This window comes from Crocodylus siamensis, chromosome 8 (assembly GCF_052110815.1).
Source record: "Crocodylus siamensis isolate JL-2025a chromosome 8, ASM5211081v1, whole genome shotgun sequence".
Classification (NCBI taxonomy): Eukaryota; Metazoa; Chordata; order Crocodylia; family Crocodylidae; genus Crocodylus; species Crocodylus siamensis.
The window spans coordinates 63,244,714-63,266,335 of record NC_143402.1 but is presented as its reverse complement, the minus strand read 5'-3'; the positions used below and the strand labels follow the sequence as shown (position 1 = coordinate 63,266,335).

Here is a 21,622-nt window from a genome sequence, read left to right as displayed (position 1 = left end):
ATATATTACAATATTTTAGAGGTGAGGTCACTCATCTTTTAGTTATTAACATAAAACACACCAGCTGCTGCTTTCATTTTTAAATACAGAAGTGCCCCAGCTTCTCCTAATCATTCTGGAGTGTTATCTGCACACTCCAGTGGAGTACAGACCCCAGAAAGCCTGTCAAGGGAAGGATCTCCAGTCCCAATGGAACCTGAACCTAGTGCTATCCAGCCAAAATTAGCAGTAATACAAGAAGCACGGTTTGCACAGAGTGCCCCAGGTGAGAAATCTAGAAAGAATATTTTTTGCGGGGGGGATGTTTTGTTTTTTTTCTTTTTTGAGCAAAATTCTCACACCTAACCAAGAAAGCAGTTCATATTTTGAGACAGATAACCTATTAAAATGTAAGGCAATGCAGGGACAAATGCATAAATGTGTAAATATTTCCTGAAAATGTATCAGATGTATTAGCCATTTTCTTTCTGTTATACACATTTTGTTCCAGCATAGTTATTCATTGTGTGGGTAAGCGGAGGCAGTAGTTCCTTCTGATGTATGAAAGTGTAGGGTCTTATCGTTGTCATGACTCACTCTGGAAAATTACTTTAAGTTTTATTGAGTAATGGTTGTCTTCACAGGCATTTTATGCACAAATGTGCATAAAAAAGTCCGTAGGGATGAACTGGTGAAAACTAATGCAATCTGGATCATGGGTTCATGTGCTCAGTAAATACTTTGCTTAAGGATAGTAAATCTGCAGTCATTTCTCCCTTGTTCTAGTGGGGAGTGGAGTGGAAGAGAATCAGAATGGGAGAGTCATTGAATCTTAAAGGTTTTTCTGCCACTGCATTTAGCTGTGTGCATGTGGTGTTAAGAGTTGTGTTGATAGTTTTCTTGTGTTCTAGTTACTCATTTGCCTAACGACAGCATGTCGTCGTCTTCTTACAGCAAGTTGAAGACCCCTGTAAATGTTAGGTTTGCTGTAAAGATACCTTGAGTTAGCAATAGCAGTTGGACCCTCAGAACCCTGCAAGCTAAGGCCAGGTCTCCATTACAGGTTCTGCCACCCAAAATGTTTACATGGCTTAATACTGTGAAGTGCCATAACAGTCTCTTATTATCCAGTTTTAGCTTTTTTATCATCATAGTAACTAGTAAAGGATACACACAGGATTTTTTAATGTTACGAGGCTTTGGTGTCTGTTGAGATTTAAGAAGACAATTGGCTGAGAAAATACTTGATTCAAGGTGCCAGTCTAATTTTTCTACTTTTCTCAATAGGATCACCTCTATCTAGCCAACCAGTTTTAATTACTGTACAACGGCAGCTACCACAAACTATTAAACCTGTCACCTATACTGTTGCAACTCCTGTGACAACATCAACATCCCAGCAGCCTGTAGTTCAAACCGTTCACGTTGTTCACCAGATACCAGCTGTGTCTGTCACGAATGTGACTGGATTAGCACCAGCAAACACTTATACTGTAGCTGGACAGGCAGTGGTCACACAAGCTGCAATGGTAACCCAGCCTAAGGTGGAACCTCAAGAGAATGGAGACCACAAAGAAGTAAAAGGTGAGAATTAGCTGAGCTTGGTTAGTCTTCTGTGAATACATATAATTGTTTAATAGCCTTTAAAAAATCTTCATAGATACAGGGAAGAAAACCAAAAAAATTAGCTAAAATGAGAACTTTTGCCTTTTCAGCTATTTGACGTTATTAATAACACGTTGAAGACTAAAATAACTTAATCACTTCATGTTTTGTGTTAAGGTTTCTTGACTTACCATTACATTTTAAATCATTTTTTGTTGTTTTGCAGTTAAAGTGGAACCTATCCCTGCTATTAGCCATGCTACAATAGGAGCTGCTAGCCGCATCATTCAGACATCTCAGACCACGCCCTTACAGACAGTTACTATAGTGCAACAGGCACCACTAGGTCAACACCAGCTACCAATAAAAACTGTAACACAGAATGGAACACACATAGTACCTATCACCACAGCGATACAAGGGCAAGGCAACACTGGTAAGCGTTTCATCAGTATTTCCTGTAGACAAACTTTTCTGGTGTCAGAGCTGGCTTCAGATTATTCAGATAAGTATTAGACTTTTCAGAATGGCCATTGTTAAATCTTACTTAATTCCTTTTTCAGACCTTTGCACTCCTACAAAAAGCTGCTAAAGTTGCAGAGATGGCAACCTGCAGCCTTTTATCTTTGTTTGACAGTTGGCAGCTTTATTCATTAGCTGGAATCATTAAAGGACAGCATCAAGGATGACAAGCCCCAAATCAAACACAGTCTAAACATCACTTCTTAATGTTTTTGTAGCTCTTGAAAACTTACCACCTCTTTTTTTGTGGGAACTGACACAATTAAAATGGCAAGCGCGTCTTTGTGCAAATTAGAGATCAAACAAAATGCAGGACTTGTTTGTGGAGCTATCGTAATTTCTTGCATGCATGCATGCATGCAATTATGCATACACACCTTTCTCCCAGAAATCAGCTGCTGGAAATTTCAGGTGCACATTTCAGGCAAGGAAATATGGTAACAGCTTCTGCTCCACATGCCTCTGGTGGGGAAAAAGAAAATGAATGCTGCAAGTGCTGCACAAGGGGGCTCCCTAGCTGCTAGTAATGGACACTTTCTCTTTCACCCAGCAGTGGCTTATGTGGTTAACAGAGGAGCCACAATATTTCTCTGCCCTGTCTGCCTCCCAGCCTTCCCATTAAAGCTGCCTGTATTTTTCCCAGGGAAAACACCATACTTACGAGGTTTTTTAAGGAAAACTTTTTTCCTTCGTTCTTTCAAAAACAAGGCATGCTCTTAATCAGGAGCATGTTGTATGCAAGAGAATGCAGATTTTCTTCTTTAGTTTTCTTACAGGTTTAGACAGAAACAGTTTTAAAATCTGCAAGAATTTCAGAGGGTTGTTTTGAATAGTACTTGTCTGTGTGCCTTAAATACTATCAATCCGCTCAGTTCTTGAGTAAGCAGCCTGATTGGGTGGCAGAACAAATGTGTGTCTGTCATGTGTCCAGATTTTGGTATGGTTTGCAGGTAAATCTAATTCTCACTACCCATTTCCTTTTAAGCTAAGGAGACCTTGCACCCTTTTTTGAAACACCAATTTGTCAGAGATGGATAAAAATGATATTTAAAATGTTCAGAAATACGTTTGTAATCATTAAAGTCCCAGACTTTTGTTTTAGTTGCTTGCAAGGTACTCAGCATTCAAGGTATAATATAATATTATTTTCTGTGCCATTCTTCTATATCCTAATATTTGTACTGGGTTTTTTTTATTACTACTGCATATTGAAGATTTTGAGTTCACTGTCCTTTTTCAGTTGTATTAGGATGCTAAAATGTTAAGATTATTCTGTCCAGTGTGCATCATTTTCAGTCATGTTGGTGTTGCCTATTTGGTAGGCTTTGAGGCCCATGTAAAATAACTGCTCTCCCTTTTCTAAATTTTGTCATTTGCAAATTTTTACTACTTCCAGTGTTCCCTTTTGAAAATGGGATTTAGAATTCTGATTTCTTCTGATTTTTTTTTTGATGCAACTCCAAAGTAGCTGCTTCTTGTGCTTTCTGAAGCTAACAGTTTCAAGAAGGCAGTCTCTGAACTAACTACCTGCTGATAAGCTGGTTTAGAGAAGCAGTTCTAGTTGCCTGTTATTCCACTTGCTTGGAATAAGTTAAGCTCGCCACAGGAGGCTTCATATAGGAACCGTTGTTATCTTCAGGCAAGACTCAGACTGTTTGATGAAGATACCCAGTGTGTGTGGGAATCTAGTCTTAAGTAGTCTACCAGTTAGTGTATGCCTGAATATGTTATGCAAAATCCCTCTTAATAGAAGCAGTCTTTGTAGTTGAAATCTTAAGCTAGTTTTCCATTTATAGATCCAGTTTTTCACATATTCTTTGTGCAGAACTTCACCAGAGTGAAACAAGTCAGCATGACATTTCATAAATGTTTTTGATAAAGGAAGGAGTGGAAATTTTGTCAAAAGTCAGTTAAAATGGATTTAAAACCCAAGTTTCATATTTTTTTAAAAGTTCACCATTCCTTTCTTTCATTTAGACTCAGAATTTGATTAAATATGTTATCATTGGCAAGGAAAGTTAATTACTAACTTTTTGATGATTGTAAGAAGCTTAGGCAGATATCTTAGCGATGTGGGTATAGTCTCTCACTATTTATATTGTCCCTAGGATACCCACTAACTTAACAAACCCAGTAGTGCTCTCTACAGGTCTGGAATTTTGCGAAGAACTCTGTCATGGGAATACATAGCCTGGAGTAGTAACACAACAATGTAAGGAGTATTTGCATCACGTGAATACTTCACAAATTACAGGGCCTGTTCAGCTGCAAAAACAGTTGTCAGAGCAATTCTTTTAAATGCTCAGTAAGTAGAGGTGCACCAATACATTGGTCCCGTATTGGATCAGTACTGATACAGGAAAAATTGAGAGCATCAGCAATCAGCTTTTTTGCTTCATTTGGCCTGTAACGTGGTGATAAATGCCCTGTGTATGTGCGCAGCCACAGCTGGTGTGCAGCAGGGTGGTAAGTCTGGTGTGGGGGGAGAGAAGGGGGGGCAGATGGAGGCCCCCATGATGAGGGAGGAAGTGAGACTGGGGCAGGTGCTGCTCAGTCAGGGCAGGGCAGGACATGGGACGAAGCCACGAGCGGCTCATCTGGGGGGCAGCTTCTTACAGTGCACGCAACCTGGGAGGGCATGGGGGTTGTGTCTCCTCGGATCTGCATGGGGCAGGGTGGGCTGCCGCTGTGCTGGGCTCTTCCTGGCAGGGGGGCTGAGCCAAGCTGCACTTGGGATGGGCAGTGGTGGCACTGGGAGTGAGGCTATGGGGGGAGCTATGGTGAATTTTGGGGTGGCTGCAGCCCCCCCCCCCGGTAGCTTCCTCCTGGTGTCGCCAGTACCCACCCCGAGCAAAGCCTGGCCCAGCCCCAGCCAGGGAGAACCTAGTGCTGCCCCAGCCCACCCTCACCCCACACGCAAAACCAGGAGCGCACCCCCCCCCCCCATGCCCTCCCGGGGTGCTTGCAGTGGCAAAAGCCGCCCTGCACTCTCCGGATAAGACTCATAGCTCTGTCCTGTGCCCCGCCCCAGCTGTGTAGCACCTGCCCCAACCCCACTCCCTCCTTCACCACAGGAACCTCAATCTGCCTCCCCCCATCCCTTCCCTGACAACAGACTTACCAGCCCAGCGCTGGTCTCTAAGCTCCCTGTCTGCATATCAGATTGGTATCGGCCGTTATGGCTCCTTAAAAATCGGCCATCAGCATTAGCCCAAAAAATCTCTTATCGGTGCACCCCTATCAGGAGGAAAACACAAAGAACATTTTAAGTGGAAGTCAAGGTTGTAAATATATATCTGATAGGGGGAGAAACCCCAGGCAGTTTGAAAGACAGAAAATAAAACGTAACTGCTGTTTTTTAATATTTTATCTTCGTAGCTAGAAAATAGCATTTTCAGATCTTGACATATCTGCCCATAGATCTTTATTGCCTTTCATTTTATTGACATTTCAGCATAGGATTCAGATTGGAGGCAGAGAAGGGGTGGAAATTAAATCTACCATTTCTGTTTATAATAAAATTATACAACTAGACTTGCCTTACTCTAATTTTCAGTGTAGATTTGAAACTGTAGCACTCATATACAGCCATACACTTACTCTGACCCTTTACACCGAGTTGCAGCAAGTGCCTCATTCTATTAAAAAGACTCCCTAACATACAACATACTAACTTTCCTTACTTTTCACATGCTAATAGCTAACAGGGATGCAAAACAGTGTCTTGTACATGGAGAGCACAGTAGTTAGGTACCTGAGTAGTAGTAAGGATGATTTGTGGAGCATTAACTTCCAATTTCCTAGTTTTTAAACAGGCTGTTAATAACTAGTGGTAACTTTTCTTCTGATATAATTATTTCTTTGCTGCCTATTCAGAGCACTATTGATTGGGAGCTACTGATGTTTCTGACTTGAAATTGAATGACTTCATGTGCCAAAAAAATACAGACAGACAAGAGCACAGGATTTTGTACCAGGAATGCAGCCTTAATTGGGAAGATAAGTGTAAAGATTGTTTGCTGGCCACATAAAATAATTGCAAACAAGCATTCTCTTCCATAACCAGTTTAGAATAATTTATGCTCTCCATAGGAGACTTCATACATGACCTGTTAGAAGTTAAGAATAGGTTAATTTTAAGTTTCCTAAAGGGTGACTAAAATCAATGAAAATCAATATGAAGCACCTCTTAGAACAAACAAGAGGCTGTTCACACTCTGAAATAGTTTTTATAAGTGTTTTATTTCACAAACCACATGGTGATAGCCTTATCCCTGCTTCATTTTCATTTTCTGACATATGCTGCTTTTATTTTCTAGCTTCTTTTTCAGGGTGATACTGGAGTTCCCTTTCTTTTGTGTAGTAGTTCATGCTGGGTGCTGGGTTTTTTTGGTGTAGGAAGCGCACTGTGCAGTTTATTCTTTGATCATTTTGATGACCAAATAATTGTTTTATCCTTCTCCTTCCCAAAGGGTATGTCACTTGGTGCAGTTTCTTGATAACTGGCACTTTCTAGCACAACACCAGTACAGTATGTGAGCTATTTTACAGAAATGTATATTTATCATCTCTTCATAATGTCATTGTCCACGTGAAGTAGGTGTTTAAGTGTGTCACAGCTGCAGCTGTGTGTACTGATTGTGGGGCTCTTGGCGTAATTTTGTATGAACGTTATAGTACTAGGACTAGCGGGGGGTTTTCTTCTTCCCCCTAAATACAAAGGAATAGGAGGATAACTGTTCTGGGAGAGTGTACGGTCTCTTGGGACATGATCTCCACTCTACTCACATGACCACAAATGTACTTTGTATGTGCATTATATTCCAACAGAAAAATCCAGGTATTGTGCAACAGAGCTATTCTAAATACAGATGCCACCAAATGAAGTGATGCAACTAGGAAATCCTGAATTATGTCAGAGGAAGTGCACAGCAGCCAATAAGACACGTGGAGGAAGCCCAGCCCCTTTCAACACTCAGGCATCATCCAGCAGATTCACCAGTAAAGTTATACTGGCCAAGTAGCTTTCAGCCCATGCTAACCTATGCTAGGAGCTGAGTAGCCTTACCTTTGGGGGCAATGTAAAAGTGACGTAAAACTGCGTTCCCCTTCTCCCTTAGTACTTGCTAAGTGCAGGTCAGAGAATTGGGTCCTGTACTCTTGAACATGGAAGTAGACACTGTTCGGTCTGAGAGCAGTGGAGCTGCTACATGTTTTCCCAATAATGTGCCTGTGTGGTGCACTCCAAGAAGAGATGATAATTTATGTGTTACTTAGTGTTCTGTTAGATCTGTTATTCATTGCCTGGCTCCATACATTGCGTATGCCCTTCAAATCCTGTACTTGATACCAGATTAATTTTTTCATGGGCTTCAGTGGAAGGATGACTTTGTCTCCTTTCCAGAGCCTCACTCCAGTTCTGGATGTGTTGCATACCATTCTGGCTCACTGCTTTGCTTTGGTGTAGCTTGGTCAGCTCACTTCCTCCTCACTGTCTAGGTGACAGTAGGAGGAGCTGTGAGAGTAGAGAGCAGAAACTCTCCCAGCTCTCGGTTCTGGTGCTAGGATGACCTGTGATTGTAAGAGGCGCTGTTAAAAGTTCTCTGCTTAACAGGGGGGCTGTCACATACTCACCTGCTGGGAAGTCTGGTACATATGCAGTGTGGCCCATGTAAAAGGAGTGGGACACCCAGTGCAGACAGGCTGAAAAACATAGCTGCCAAATTCAAACAAGGCTCTGTTAAGCAAGTGCGAGCTGAGAATTTTCAGTCTCACAACTTGGCCACACTTTCCAGGGATGCTAGAAGGCATATCCCTGACACTAAGGCTACCCAAGATCCTTTCCCAAAGCTTGGGGGCACTAGAGTTCATCATGGTCAGACGCATTTTAACATGGGCAAAACAACCTCCCCCCTACCCCCAGCTTTGTTGTGGGATATAGCTGAACCACATTTGCGGAAGTTTTCCAATAATAATTGAGCCTCTGGCAAATGCGTGCATGGAAAAAATTGTCAGAATAATTGTTGGCAGAGGGGAAATGTGGCTCTGGTTAAAACTTCCAAACCAGGGACCAGGAGACCTGAATTCACTTCCCAGCCCTGCCACAGGCTCTTGGTGTCATTTTGGGCTAGGTCACTTAATCTGTCTGGCTTTGGTTTTCCATCTGCCAAATAGAGTTTCTTTCCTTTACTGTATCTTTTTTATTAAATCTATAAGACTTTATTTTATCAATTTAAATATAAGCTCCTTGGGGGAGGAAGTGTCATCTTTGGACAAAGACAATAAACTCTTAATTTCATTTAGCCCCCTGTACTGTGGTAAAATGATAAAGGAATCCATTGTATTTAATTACAGGGCAAGTTCAGCTCTTCTGTTGTCTTGTCTGTTTCAAATGGGTTTGGACTCTGAAGTTTTTTGTTGATCTTTCTACAGCTACTGCAAGTCCTTTGCATATGTTAGCAACCCATGCATCAGCATCGGCATCTCTTCCAACGAAACGCCAGAACGGAGACCAGTCGGAACAGCAAGAACTTAAACGTATCAAAACAGAGGATGGAGAAAGCATAGTCATAGCTGTTAATGTGGACACCCCATCTGTTGCAGTGAGTGATCAAGGCAGCCAGAACTAGAAACTTTAGAGGAGTTTGCTTTTTTTAAAAAAATAAGCTCCACGGTGCCAAAAGGAGACACTTAAATATAACACCTAAAATATTGGAACACGTTCTCACGCAGTGGGGAAAGGGCCCTGTGATCAGACTTCAACTTTCAGCACTGAAAAAACAACACAGGTGGCCTTAAAACTCAGTAATTAAAACAAAAAAAAAAAAAGTCAAACTGCAAAGCGTCTTGTTCCAGAGGCTGTGATCCCTCTCCTTCCCACTCCCTACTGAACTAACTGTGTACGCTGAGACATACAGTGTTGGGGAGGGCTGCAGCTTTAAAAAATCTTTATTGGATTATTTTAAGGACTGAGTATCTCAGTGTAATGGCAGCATGATAAGCGCTTGGTGTGAACTGGTTTCAAACGATTGTATATTCCTTAAAGGGAACAGAGGCAAGGAGCCATTTCCTACATCTTGGCAGCTAGCCTTTCATAATGACCTACCCAATGCAGTTGTTGGTAGATATGCAGTATTTTGTTGTTCACATGTGGAATTAGAAATTTTTGAGGTGTATTTTCATTTCTTTGCAAAATAATGGGGTCTTTGACATTTCAAATCACTCCATTTCTACTCTGGAAACTTTGAAATCACACAGTACTTTTCATGTGAAATTTTGTTTGGTAAAAAACTGAATGTAGGGTTTTTTTAACCGATGGAATGATTTACTTTTGTCTGTCCTGTTAAAGTTCAGATAAAGCTACTTTATTACATCTGCAAATTTTCATATTTTAGCAGTTGCCTGATAAATTTAATCAAATTTTATTACCATGTGTAGTGATCAAATGCTTCTTTGGGCTTGCATGTAACTGATTAGAAATTACAATGTAAATGAGCCGTTAACTGACGTTAAAGAACTGCTATGAATTTGACCAGAACTGCACTTATCTGTTTCTCTTTCTTGCTACCTTTTGCTGTTTGTTACTTTGTGTTGACTTTGACTGTCCCTGGCATATTTTTCCAGTCTAAAGTAAAACAAGAGTCTCGCTTAATATTGTGTATGTTTAAGATAACAGACTGTTCTTCATTTAGAAAAGATAAAATTCTTTATCACAAGTCCTTTTAAAAAGAGAGTAAAAATTATCTTGTCAGAGGTATATTCAATATTTTTAAGCTTACACACCCATCAGTAGAAATTAATCTGACCAGTTTATCCATAGAACTTTTGATGTCCTACACTGACCTCCTGGGGTCTCCATTAAGAGTAGCTGTTGTGGTTTTCTAACAGTGGCTACCATATTATTATAATAAAAGTTTTTTTTAAAAGTGTGTGTTCTGCAGTTGGACATATTTTAAAATGTATTGGTAATTTCTCACTTTAATTGTGGTAGTAGTTTCCACCTTACATTTAAAAATTAAAAGTTAAGGCTGCTGCCCAGTCTATAATTCACACAATGTCTTATTTCTACGTACAGTAAGGTGAGTTTTAAATCTGGAGAGTTGGCTTTAATTTTGGATTCTGATTTGTCATGTTGTGTAATAATCATGCCATTATTTATAATATTTTTTCCATTTCAAAAAGGAAAATCTGTGTTTTTATGATGGACTGAAACGGCTTGGAATGGCTTATTTTAGGCAGCTTTTGGAAACTATTTACTTGAAGACCAAATATGAAAAATCTGTACTAAGTATTGTGTTCATCCACAAAATGGAGCTGTTACAATGTCACTACAGATAATGCATATTAAAAAATATGAAAAAAACTGTACACTAGCTGAATTTATAATAGCCATTTAAAAGAAATCTGTAACATAAGTGCCATTTCTGTGAAACTGTCAGACTTTTTATTTCACATTAAAAGCAAAATGAATTAGAGGTTTAAAAAAGGAAGATGTACAAAGTTCCCTAGTTGTGTAATCTGGCGTTAGAGATCCCTCTAGTTACAGCCTTAACTGAAAATCAGGGCACTAATTGGCTTTGAAGCACTGATTAGAACTTGGTTTATATTCAGAAGTGACTTCTCACAGTTAGAGCTGAGTGAATAATTAGTGTAAAATATAGAGGTACACCAATACATTGATCTGATATTGGATTGGCACCAATATAAAGAAAATTGATTGCATCGTAAATCTGCCTGAAGCGGCCAGTAATTTGACCAATAAATGCCCGTGAGTGAGCGCAGCTGTAGGGCAGCACACAAGACATTGAAGAGCATAACCCAGCAGCTTAGAGAGCTGCCTCCAGCTGGTACATCTATTGTGGTTGAAGGGAAGGAAGGGGCTTGGGGGCACAGATCAGTGCCCCTTGTGGTGAGGGAGGGAGTGGGGCAGGGACTGTGGTTGGTTCTGCCCAGGTAGGGCAGGCATGGGACAGAGCCATGGCTCGTCCCGAGAGGAAGGTGGTGGCTCCTACCACTGCGTGAACCCTGGGAGGCCATGGAGGGGGGGTGGAGGGGTGCCCCTCAGATCTGTGTGGGGGGCAGGGCAGGACAGGATGCCAGTGTGGGCTGGGGCTGCACCAGGCTCTTCCCCGTGCATGGGGGCTGTGCTCAGGGCTGCGGGGTCATACTTGGGACTGCACTCCCAGTGCATAGGAGCTGCACTCGAGGCAGGTGGTGGAGCTGGGAGGGGGGTTGTGGGGGTGTTGCAGCCACTCCATATTTTGCCATAGCTCCTTCCCAGTGCTGCTGCTGCCTTGAGCACAGCCCCCATGCGCCAGGAGTGCAGCCCTGAATATAGTCCCCACATGCAAGGAAGAGCCTGGCACCAGCCCACAGCTGCATCCTACCTCCCCTTGTGCCTTCCAGAGTTATGTGCAGCAGCAGGAGTTGCCATTCCTCCCCCCCCCCCCCCCACACACACAACAGTCTGCAGCTCTGTCCTGTGCTTGCCCCTCTCTGGCTGGGCAGCACTGACTCCAGTCCCTACTCCACCCCCTCACTGTGGGGGGTGTTGATCTGCAGTCCCCCATGCTCCTTCTCTTCCCCCTTTCCCATCCAGCATACCATACTTACCAGCTGGAGGCAGCTGTATCAGAAATCAGATCAGTATTGACTGATATGCCTCCTTAAAAATCGGTATTGGCCCCCAAAATCTCTATCGGTACACCCCAAGTAAAATGTTTAACAAAAGTTTTATTCAGAGAAGTAAATTGCTTTAACATTTATTCATTGGGTGGTGGGTCTATAAAGGATTCACCTGCTGATACCCCTGATCAGAGGGTCTTGTATTGGCAGAAAAAATTGGGGTAGGCAAAATGTAGGCTTTGTCCTGATTCAGCTATCCTGGACATGGGATTTGATAGCACTTTGATGTTTAGTGGCTGCTCTTGAAAGTTTGAGATTAGGATTCCGACTCAGGAAGTTGGTTTTGTGAAAATAGAAGCACCTTTCTGCAGAAACGGAGATAATAGGAAGTGTAGGTTTCCAAGCAGTATTTAAACATAGCAATATACATAACCAGCAACAAAAAGTTCATAACCTCTCCCATACAATGAGGGCCAGTATTGGTCTGTCCTACCTTTCAGGACTTAGTAAGCCGACAGAACACACTTTAGTTGTTCAATATACCGGGTAGAAAGCACACAGATGGAATGACAGCGAGTGTATAAAAGTAAAGCAAAGATTGAGTGAGGCTCTTCTCACAAGTGTGCTGTGTTGATATGGTACCAATGACCTTACTGAATTAATTTAAAATACCAGTCCCTTGAGTCTTCTGACCACATTGCTAACAGAAATAAAAAGTGTTCATATGTATCATAACTGTGGGGTCTAACCTCCCCCTACTGTTGAAGTCTCTGTTGCAGTTGGCTCTTGTGATGTGCCATATATTAACTGCCTTCCTCTGGATTCTTTTCAGGATGTCTGTTTCTGTTCTACTTCTGTCAAGCCTGTTTTTATGAAAGTGGCTGCTGAAAATGCCTTTGTAATGGAAGTGAGCATGTGGTATATAGCACTGGAGGAAAATGGTCTTTCTTCACCCCTGCTTCCTTTGCTTAACACTTGTCTGCAGTGGTTTTCTTTCATGCTGTTTTTAGATTTTTGGAGGACAGAGACTAATGTATGGAAGATTGTTTACTGCCATCCAGCGCTCTTCCCAAGCTGCAGTGACGTATGTTTGTCCTCATGCTGACTTTGAAACCTCTGTGATGCTTTACAGCAACAACCCCACACCTCTCCTGGGAGAAGAAACATCGAGGCTACAGCAGCCTAAGCACTAGCACTTCAAGACAGGTCTTCTGTGAGATGAGAATATTTAGTCTCTGAACAAAAACAGTTGTAGTTCTCATTGCGATGAGTCCAGAAATGACTGCACCCTCAGCAAGTTTGGAGATGACACCAAAGTGGGGGAGTATAGTAGATACACTGAAGGGTAGGACTAGGATTTAGAGTGACCTAGACAAATTGGAAGATTGGGCCAAAAGGACTCTCATGAGGTTCAAGGAGGACAAGTGCAAAGTCTGGTACAGGCTGGGGACGAACTGGCTAAGCAGCAGCTCTGTAGAAAAGGACCTGATGGTTGTGGTGGACAATAAGCTGAATATGATTCAACAGCGTGCCCTTATTGTCTAGGAGGCTAATAGTATACTGGGCTGCCTTAGGAGTGTTGCCAGCAGATCAAGGGAAGGTGGTTATTCCCCTCTATTCAGCATTGGTAAGGTCACATCTGGAGTACTGTGTCCAGTTTTGGGGCCCCCACTACAGAAAGGATGTGGACAAGTTGGTGAGAGTCCAGCAGAAGGCAACAAAACTGGTTAGGGGGCTGGGATAAATGACTTGTGAAGAGGCAGAGGGAACTGGGCTTATTTAAGTCTGCACAAGAGAAGACTGAGGGGGGGATTTGATAGCAGCCTTCAACTACTTGAAGGGTGCTTCCAAAGAAGATGGAGCTAGACTGTTCTCAGTGGTGGCAGATACAAGAACAAGGAGCAGTGGTCTCAAGTTGCAGCACAGGAAGTTTGTTAGATATTAGGAAAAACTCTCTCACTAGGAGGATGGTGAAGTGCTGGATTGGGTTACCGAGAGCCATGGTAAAAACCTCCAAGGCTGGAGATTCTAAGGCCCAGCTCAATAAAGCCTTGGCTCAAATGATGTAGTTGGGGATGGTCCTGCTTTGAGCAGGGGAGTGGACTAGATGACCTCCTGAGGTCCATTCCAGCCCCAATTTTCTATGATTTGATTTATGATTAAACATGTTGATTTGTAACTGGATGTGCCTTGCCACTAAAGTAGTATTAGCGGTTATAGTATCACTGTGTATCACTGTTTTAAAAGGAGCACAGCTTTCCGCACAGTCAAGCTTGTAATTTTTAGGAGCTTGTTAGAGAACAGTGAACAATGCTTTTTTTTTTTTTATTTGCATTTGCACAAGCTGAATTAACTTAACAATTTCAATTTTTTTTAAGCACCAACTAATTTAATTTTTTTTTTTTTAAGTTCTGGATACATAAAAAGGAAAATAAATTTATCCAAGCATGCTTGCACCTGGCATTGTTGAACGAAGTATGACCTATATAATTTATAAATCAATTAGACTTAGCCATTCATATTTAGATCTTAGCCCATAATTGATTTTTCATTTCTAAAGGGAAACAAGCTTCCCTGCTTTTTCAGCTCACAGTTGTTTCTTGACTTGGGCTGAATTGAGGTAAAGCAAATGCATGTGCCAGTTCACAGAGAGTATAGATGGGTATGACAGTGAAAGTGCTTCAGAAATGGAGCACTTAAGCTGTGGCCAAGCCCACAGCGACATGTAACACACCCACAACTGGAGGGATTCACAGTAGCCACAGGTGTATGCTAGAGACAAGCCTACTGCATCCTGGAGCCTGGCAGTGAGCACGCTCCTTTGGACACTGCCTTGGTTCTCCCAGGGCCACCCCCCACCCCCTGCCTCCTTAACCAGGGATTCTGTTCTCTGGCTTCCAACCCCTGGGTAATCTTCCACATCAGGGCTCTTGGCGCATACGTCTAAAGAGTAGAGATGGAATATGTAGAAGATACAGTGACAGTCTGCCCTGCTGGTTCCCCCTCACCCCGTTTCCCTCATCTGTGGGAGGGGAAGGGGATGAGAGAAGTACTGTGAGATGCTGGAGGACCAAGCCCTCTCTTGTGCTTCAAAGAGTATGTAGCCATAAAACAGGAAGTACTTCTTTCTGAAGCATTTCCACATAGTATCTGCTTTACTTAGGGTATTTTAGAGCCCTTCAAAAGGTCATCCATATGTGTTTGCACACTCTGTAGCCAATTTGACTCTTTTGCTGCTTTAAAAACTACAACGCGCTCACCCCTGATTAGTGGTTTTATAGTTTTAGGAAGTGGCTGATTATAGAAAGTTTAGGTTTTCATTTTAATACTATCTTTTTGTACAGCTTATGAATGAAAAAAAAAAAACTCATATGGTCTCAACATATAGTAGTGATCAAGGTACTTCCAGACTACTGCCAAGGAGGAGAGAGGTGCAGAAATATTCTGCAAGAATCCACGGCAGCAGCAAAGCTGATCTAAAGGTAGAAAGATGAATCTTACTGCATTTAAATCATAGGAAAGACTCAGAGGCAATTCAGTTACTGGACACAGGTACTTGGGTCATAGTAGGCTTTTCAGACAAGCCTAACAACCATGCAGTAACTGAAGAAAGGAGAAATTCAAGCTTGTTGAGGTTACCATAGACTGTTACCCTAGTAGATGTGGTAGAAGATATACTAGTATTAGCTCTTTATGAAAGATGTTCTCTACAGACTAGTTAACTTGTGGGAAAATTCTGCAGTCAGTATGCACAAGAGTCAGCTAGATCAGTTTAGTAGTTCCATCAGAGTTTAGGCCAGGGGTGGGTAATTACTTGGGCCTGAGGGCCATGTAGAGAGTTTTGATGAGCTGGTGTGGGCTGGGTCAGCACATTTCCCCATCCCCTACAGCAACTCACCAAGACTCCTTAAGGAGGCTTTGCATGGGTGGGGAACAGTGGTGTGGAACAAGACGGGTGTGATCAGCTCCCTGCATGCCCTGCCCTGTGTGGGGGAGGAGTTGCAGGGAATGTACAGGGGGTACACGTATGTGTGTGGCGGGGGGGGTATATGCGGTAGAGCTCACCTGGTTCATGGCTGCCCCCCCAGTGTTCCACATGGGGCTGAGTGCTACCTGGGGCAGCCCATGCCATACTCCTGCCCACACCTGCTGGCCACTGCACAACTTCTGCTGGGGCTGTTCCCAGTGTGCTTGCAGCTGGCCAGGCTTGCGTTATTATTGGGAGGAGAGGGGAGCATAGCAGTACCCAGCTGCAGCTGCACTAGCAACAGTCCCACTGGAAGCTGTGCACAGGCCTGGGCCTGGGCTGTTCTACTTCCCTTGCCCCCAGGTGCAGCTGTTACTCTTTTTGTCCCTGCTGCATCACTCTGCATGGGGAAGCTTCAAGCCAGGTGACTCCTGCCCAGCCTGTAGAGCTCCAGCTCCCAGCTGCCTTTCACCTGCTCCACCCATCTGACAAAATGAGCAGCCACCTGTGGGTAGCTGGCAGGGGGCCTGGAGCTGGGGCCGGAGCTGCCCAACTGAAGCTTCCCACTTGGAGCTGCGTGGCTGGGGCAAGGGCTGCAGAACAGCTCCAGCAGCCTAGGCCCCAGCCAGTGTGCAGCTTCTGGTGGGGCTGTTCTCTGGGCAGCTGCAGCTGGCTGGGTGCTGCTGTGCTCCTCTTGCCTCTAGTAGCAGCCCTGCCAGAAGCTATGCTTTGGCCAGAGCTTGGGCTAGCTGCTTCTGGGAGTGGATAGGGCTGTATCCCCCTGTGGAGCACTCCAAGGGCAGCTGTGGGCTGGATCCACTCAGTTGGCTGGATCTTTTGCCAACCCCTGGTTTAGGCCACGTACTGGCCCTCTGTCCAATATCACAGCCCCAGAGAAGATAGCCCCAAAACTAGAGCGTTACAGATTTGTTTACTATGCTGTTAACATGTCTTGTTAATTAGAATATGAATAATTACTTTGTAACCACCTCCATCAAATCTAAGGTACCAGTCTGTCTAGTTACAGGTTCTTTACCTGTGCTTTTTTGTGGGCTGCTCCACTTTTCTCTGTTCTTGCTCTCCAATTAATCCTTATGTTCCATGGTCTAGGATTGTGGTTTGCCTAGCAGTTTAAGCATATATTAATTAGCTCTATACTGTACCCTTCTAGCACTTCCTGCAGCATCTACCACCTCATAGTCTGCTGCTGTTGCCCAGGTTGTTCTTTTTCGTCACTATTTGTCTTTTGTATGCTTCCCTTGCTCCCCCTACATGTTCTTGCCAGCCAACTACATTTCATTCCAGAGATGAGTCTGCATGTGCCTGCCTTTTCCACTGTCCATATCCCAGCAGCAGGACTGAGAACAGGCTGCTTAAGATGTGCATGATTTGTTAGAGACCAGGTAATCTGCTCTGAGAAACAATGCAAGCCTGTCCTCGACATAGGCCTTGTAAATTTGCTTATTTTCAGTGAGGCTGTACAACTTTTACCCTATCCTCTGCCTGCCTAGTTGGAGTATTTTGAGCCTTACTTAATGGCAGTACTAAGACAGGTATAGAGAAGATGGATCAAATTAGAACAGAGGCTTCATTAAGTAGAAAAAGTGAGTTGCATTTCCCCTAGAAAGTTCTTTGTAGCTTGTTGGATATGATTAGTGGCTTTAGACTGAGCAGTCAATTAGCTTAATTAATAAAAATGCACCTGTGATTCTCTTTGGGAAAAGTCAGAAAGAGTGATTTGAGCCATGGGTAGCTTCTAATCCAAACAAAACCAAAAAAAACCCCCACAACCACACGTACCCACCTAAGACATGTCCTTCACTTAAAGTGAAATAAGACAGCATTGCACAGACACTTCTATCACCACGCTTGTCAACTGAGTTTATACTTACAGCAATATAGTCAGTGCTGTCCTCAGAACTGCTGCTGGGAAGTTAGCAGCTCTAAGACACAAAAAGCCATATTCTGTATTTTCTGGACAGTCAATAGGAAGCTATGACTAGCTGAAACTAAAGCATGAAAGTGTAAGACTTACTTTATAGTTATAAAAAGTAGACTTAAAAGCTCTAACACATCTACTGCACCACTGCAGTAGATTTAACTGAATACACCTACAGGAGGCACATGTGAGGGTACTTAGTCATAAGTCACATGTCTCAGCTTCTGAGCAACTTCCTTCCTAAAAGGCACATCTACTTCCTTCCAAAGACGGAACAGTTGTTTGCAACTCATGCTTCTCTCCCCCATTTACCAGCACTAGGGGTGCACCGATAGAGATTTTTTGGGCTGCTACCAATGGCCGATTTGTAAGTGAACCATATAAGCCTATACCAATCCAGTTGCCCATATGCAGCCAAGTCTGGCTGGTAAGTCTATTGTGGGGGGAAAAAAAGGGAGGGGGCAGATCAAGGCCCCCACAGTGAGGAAGTGGGGCAGGGACAGTGCTGCTGGGGTGGGGGAAGAGAGGAATTGCTCTTGCCCTCGGAGGGCATGGAGGGCTTGTGTGTGTGCCCCCAGATATGCATGCAGGGTGAGGGCAGGCTGCTGCTGTGGGCTGGGGCCAGGGCAGCACTGTGCTTGGGGTAGGTGATGGTGCTGGGAAGGGGCTATGGACAAATTTTGGGGTGGCTGCAGGCCCCCACTCCCAGTGCCGTCACCACCTGCTGAGCACAGCCCAGCCTAACCCCCCACTGGCAAGAGCTCAGTGCTGCCCTGGCCCCAGGGACAGCCTGCTCTCACCCTGCACACAGGTCAGGAGGCAGGAGGGGTGCATGGCCCCCATGCCTCCCCCCAGGGAGGTGTGCAGTGGAAGGAGCCCCTCCCTTCCCCCCCTCAGTGAGCCATTTGTCTGTCCTGTATCCACCTCACCTTGCCTGGGCAGAACCTGTCACTCCCTCCCTCACTGCAGAGGCTGTGATCTGTTCCCCTCAGCCCCCATCCCTCTCCCCACAAACAGACTTACCGGCTGGACCTGACTGTTCTCCACATGTTGTATTCCTGGCTGCCTGCATGCTACATTTTGGCTGCACACATGCACAGGGCATTTATTGGCTACTAATCAGCCAAAAAAAGCCAATTGCCATACTCTCACTTTTCCTTACATTAGTGCCAATCCAATATGGGACCAATGCATCAATGAACCCCTCAGCAGCACACATTCCTACTGCTAAATCAGCCAGTATGGTCTCATCTACATGTCCATTAATGCCCCATGATTATGGCACATTAAGTTTAGAACATGTAATAACAGGTACTAACATAGTGCACTGTAGGTCAGCACTACTGTGCATTGGCAGAATGCTTTTTGACATTAATGCATAGTAGACCAGACCTACTGCACCTAGCCTTAGCCCTTCACCAACAGCAAGACAACACTGTTAAGCCAAGTATGAACATGAAAGAAAACCAAAATTTGAAGTCACTCAACACCCCCCACCTCCCCCAGCCCACCCCACTAAGTACAGAGATGTCAGGGTCAAGTTAAAAGTTTCATTATCTCTGCTGTATTTCAAAGTGGGACATAAGAAGTGCTCTAAAAATTATGGCAGGCTTAACTGTTTTACCTGGAGCTTAAAAGGCATAGGTTTTTTACTATAGGTGTGCCCATCCTGCAAAACAAGTCAGCCCATAGCTGTTTCATAGATTTCATAGACATTAGGGCTGGAAGGGACCTTGGGAGATCATTGAGTCCAGCTCCCCGCCCGAAGGGGGGGGAAGTCAGCTGGGGTCATAGGAACCCAGCAAAATAAGCATCCAATTTATTCTTGAAGGTGTTCAATGTAGGTGCTTGAACCACCTCTGCTGGCAGACTGTTCCAGACCTTGGGGGCTCAGACAGTAAAGAAATTCTTCCTTATGTCCAGCCTGAAATGGTCTTGCAGTAGTTTGATTGTTTGACCTCATCAGCCCTTGGGGCGCTCTGGTGAACAGATGTTCCCCCAGATCCTGATGGTCACCCCGATAAACTTCTAAGTGGCCACCAGATCACCCCTGAGCCTGCGTTTTTCCAGGCTAGAGAGCCCCATGGCTCTCAGCCTGTCATTGTAAGGTCTGTTTTCCTGACCCCTGATCATGCGCATGGCTCTCCTCTGGACTCTCTCAAGCTTCTCCACATCCTTTTTGAATTGTGGAGCCCAAAACTGGACGCAGTACTCCAGCTGTGGCCTCACCAAGGCCGAGTACAGGGGGAGAATGGCATCCCAGGATTTGCTCGAGAAGCATCTATGGATGCAAGCCAGCGTTTTGGCCACTTTAGTAGCTGCAGCATCTTATTGCAGGCTCATGGTTCACCTTGTGGTCAAATGATGACCCCCAAGTCTCTTTCTTCTGTAGTGCTAGCCAGCGTAGCGCTGCTGAGCTTATAAGGATGCTGCAGGTTTTTCCTCCCAAGGTGGAGAACCTTGCATTTTTCAGTGTTAAACACCATCAGGTTCTCGTCCGCCCATTTGCTCAGCCTGTCCAGGTCAGCCTGGATCACCCGCCTGTCTTCTGGCGTGGATGCTTTGCCCCAGAGTTTGGTGTCATCGGCAGACTTGGCCAGGCCACTCCAATGTCCACATTAATGAAGATGTTGAACAATATGGGTCCAAGGACAGAGCCTTGGGGGACCCCACTGGTCACAGGACACCATGATGAGTGACTGCCATCAATTACTAGCCTCTGGGTCTGACCACGGAGCCAATTTCCCAGCCAGCGGATCATGGTGGACCCAAGGCCACAATTGGCCAGTTTTGCCAAGAGGTGATCATGGGATACCAGATCGAAGGCTTTTTTGAAGTCAAGATATATGCCATCAATCTCTTCTCCCTTGTCCAGGTGATAGGTCACCTGGTCATAGAAGGAAGTGAGATTGGTCAAGCAAGACCTACCCGCAACAAGCCCGTGCTGGCTATCCCTTAGGATGTTGGCATCGGCCAGTCCATTAAGGACGGCCTCTTTAATAAACTTTTCTAAGATCTTCCCTGAGATAACTATAGGCCCATCAGCCTAACTTCTAGCTGGATCCACTTTCCTCTCTCTTTCTCGAAGATAGGCACCACATTGGCCTTCTTCCAATCTTTGGGCACTACACCAGAGCACCAGGAGTTTTCAAAGATCCGTGCCAGGGGCTGGGCTATGATGCTCGCCAGCTCCTTGAGTACCCTGCGGTGTAGATTGTCAGGGCCGGCTGACTTGAAGGTGTCCAGCCTCTCAAGCTTTTCCTTCACGAGGTCAGCATTTATGGAGGGCAGGGGATCTCCCCCCACTCAGACCTCCCTGTCCCATGGCAGGAATGGGCATCCCATGGGACTGATGAAAGACCAACGCAAAGTACCCATTGAATAAGTTGGCTTTTTCCTGGGTGTCAGTTGCCCCATCTGATTCAGCAGAGGTCCAGTGTTCCGCTTGCTTTTCCTCCGGCTCCCCACATATCTGAAAAAGGACTTTTTATTGTCCTTGATGCCTGAAGCTAGTTGGAGTTCAGTTGCAGCCTTGGCTTTCCTGGTTTGCTCCCTGCAGGACCGGACCAGTGCAGAATAATCCTCTTTGGAGATGAATCCAATCCTCCATCCTTTGTAGGCCTTTCTTTTTAGCCTTAAGTCTGCTAGGTCCCTGGAGAGCCAGGGGGCTGCTATGCCCTCTTGCTGCCTTCCCTCCGAGATGGAATAGACTTAGCTTGTGCACTGAGGATTGCTCCCTTGAGGAGCAACCACCCTTCTTGAACTCCCCTCTCTCTGGGGTCATGGTCCCTTAGGGCCTGACTGACAAGCCTCCTGAGCTTGTCAAAGTTGGCTTTTCTGAAGTCAAGGACTTCCATGTTGCTGACTTGCCAGCTTTACAGCAGATGGTGAAGGTGATCAGCTCGTGGTTGTTGTCACCCAGCTTCCCTTCGATTACTAAGTTGCTGATTAGGTCATCCCCCATAGCCAGTACCAGGTCAAGTAGC

General features: G+C 44.5%; 1 protein-coding gene across 2 annotated transcripts in view; it reads left to right on the top strand.

The window, feature by feature from the left end:
- Positions 1–10,473, top strand: part of FOXK2 (forkhead box K2) — an 88,796-nt gene extending 78,323 nt beyond the window's left edge. For both annotated transcript variants that reach the window (XM_090059097.1, XM_090059098.1), the window contains 4 exons: positions 90–265; positions 1,267–1,563; positions 1,811–2,020; positions 8,539–10,473. In XM_090059097.1, coding sequence (XP_089915223.1) covers positions 90–265; positions 1,267–1,563; positions 1,811–2,020; positions 8,539–8,735 — 880 coding nt within the window. In that variant the 3' untranslated portion in view covers positions 8,736–10,473. The remainder of the gene's footprint in view (positions 1–89; positions 266–1,266; positions 1,564–1,810; positions 2,021–8,538) is intronic.
- The last annotated feature ends 11,149 nt before the right edge of the window (positions 10,474–21,622 follow it).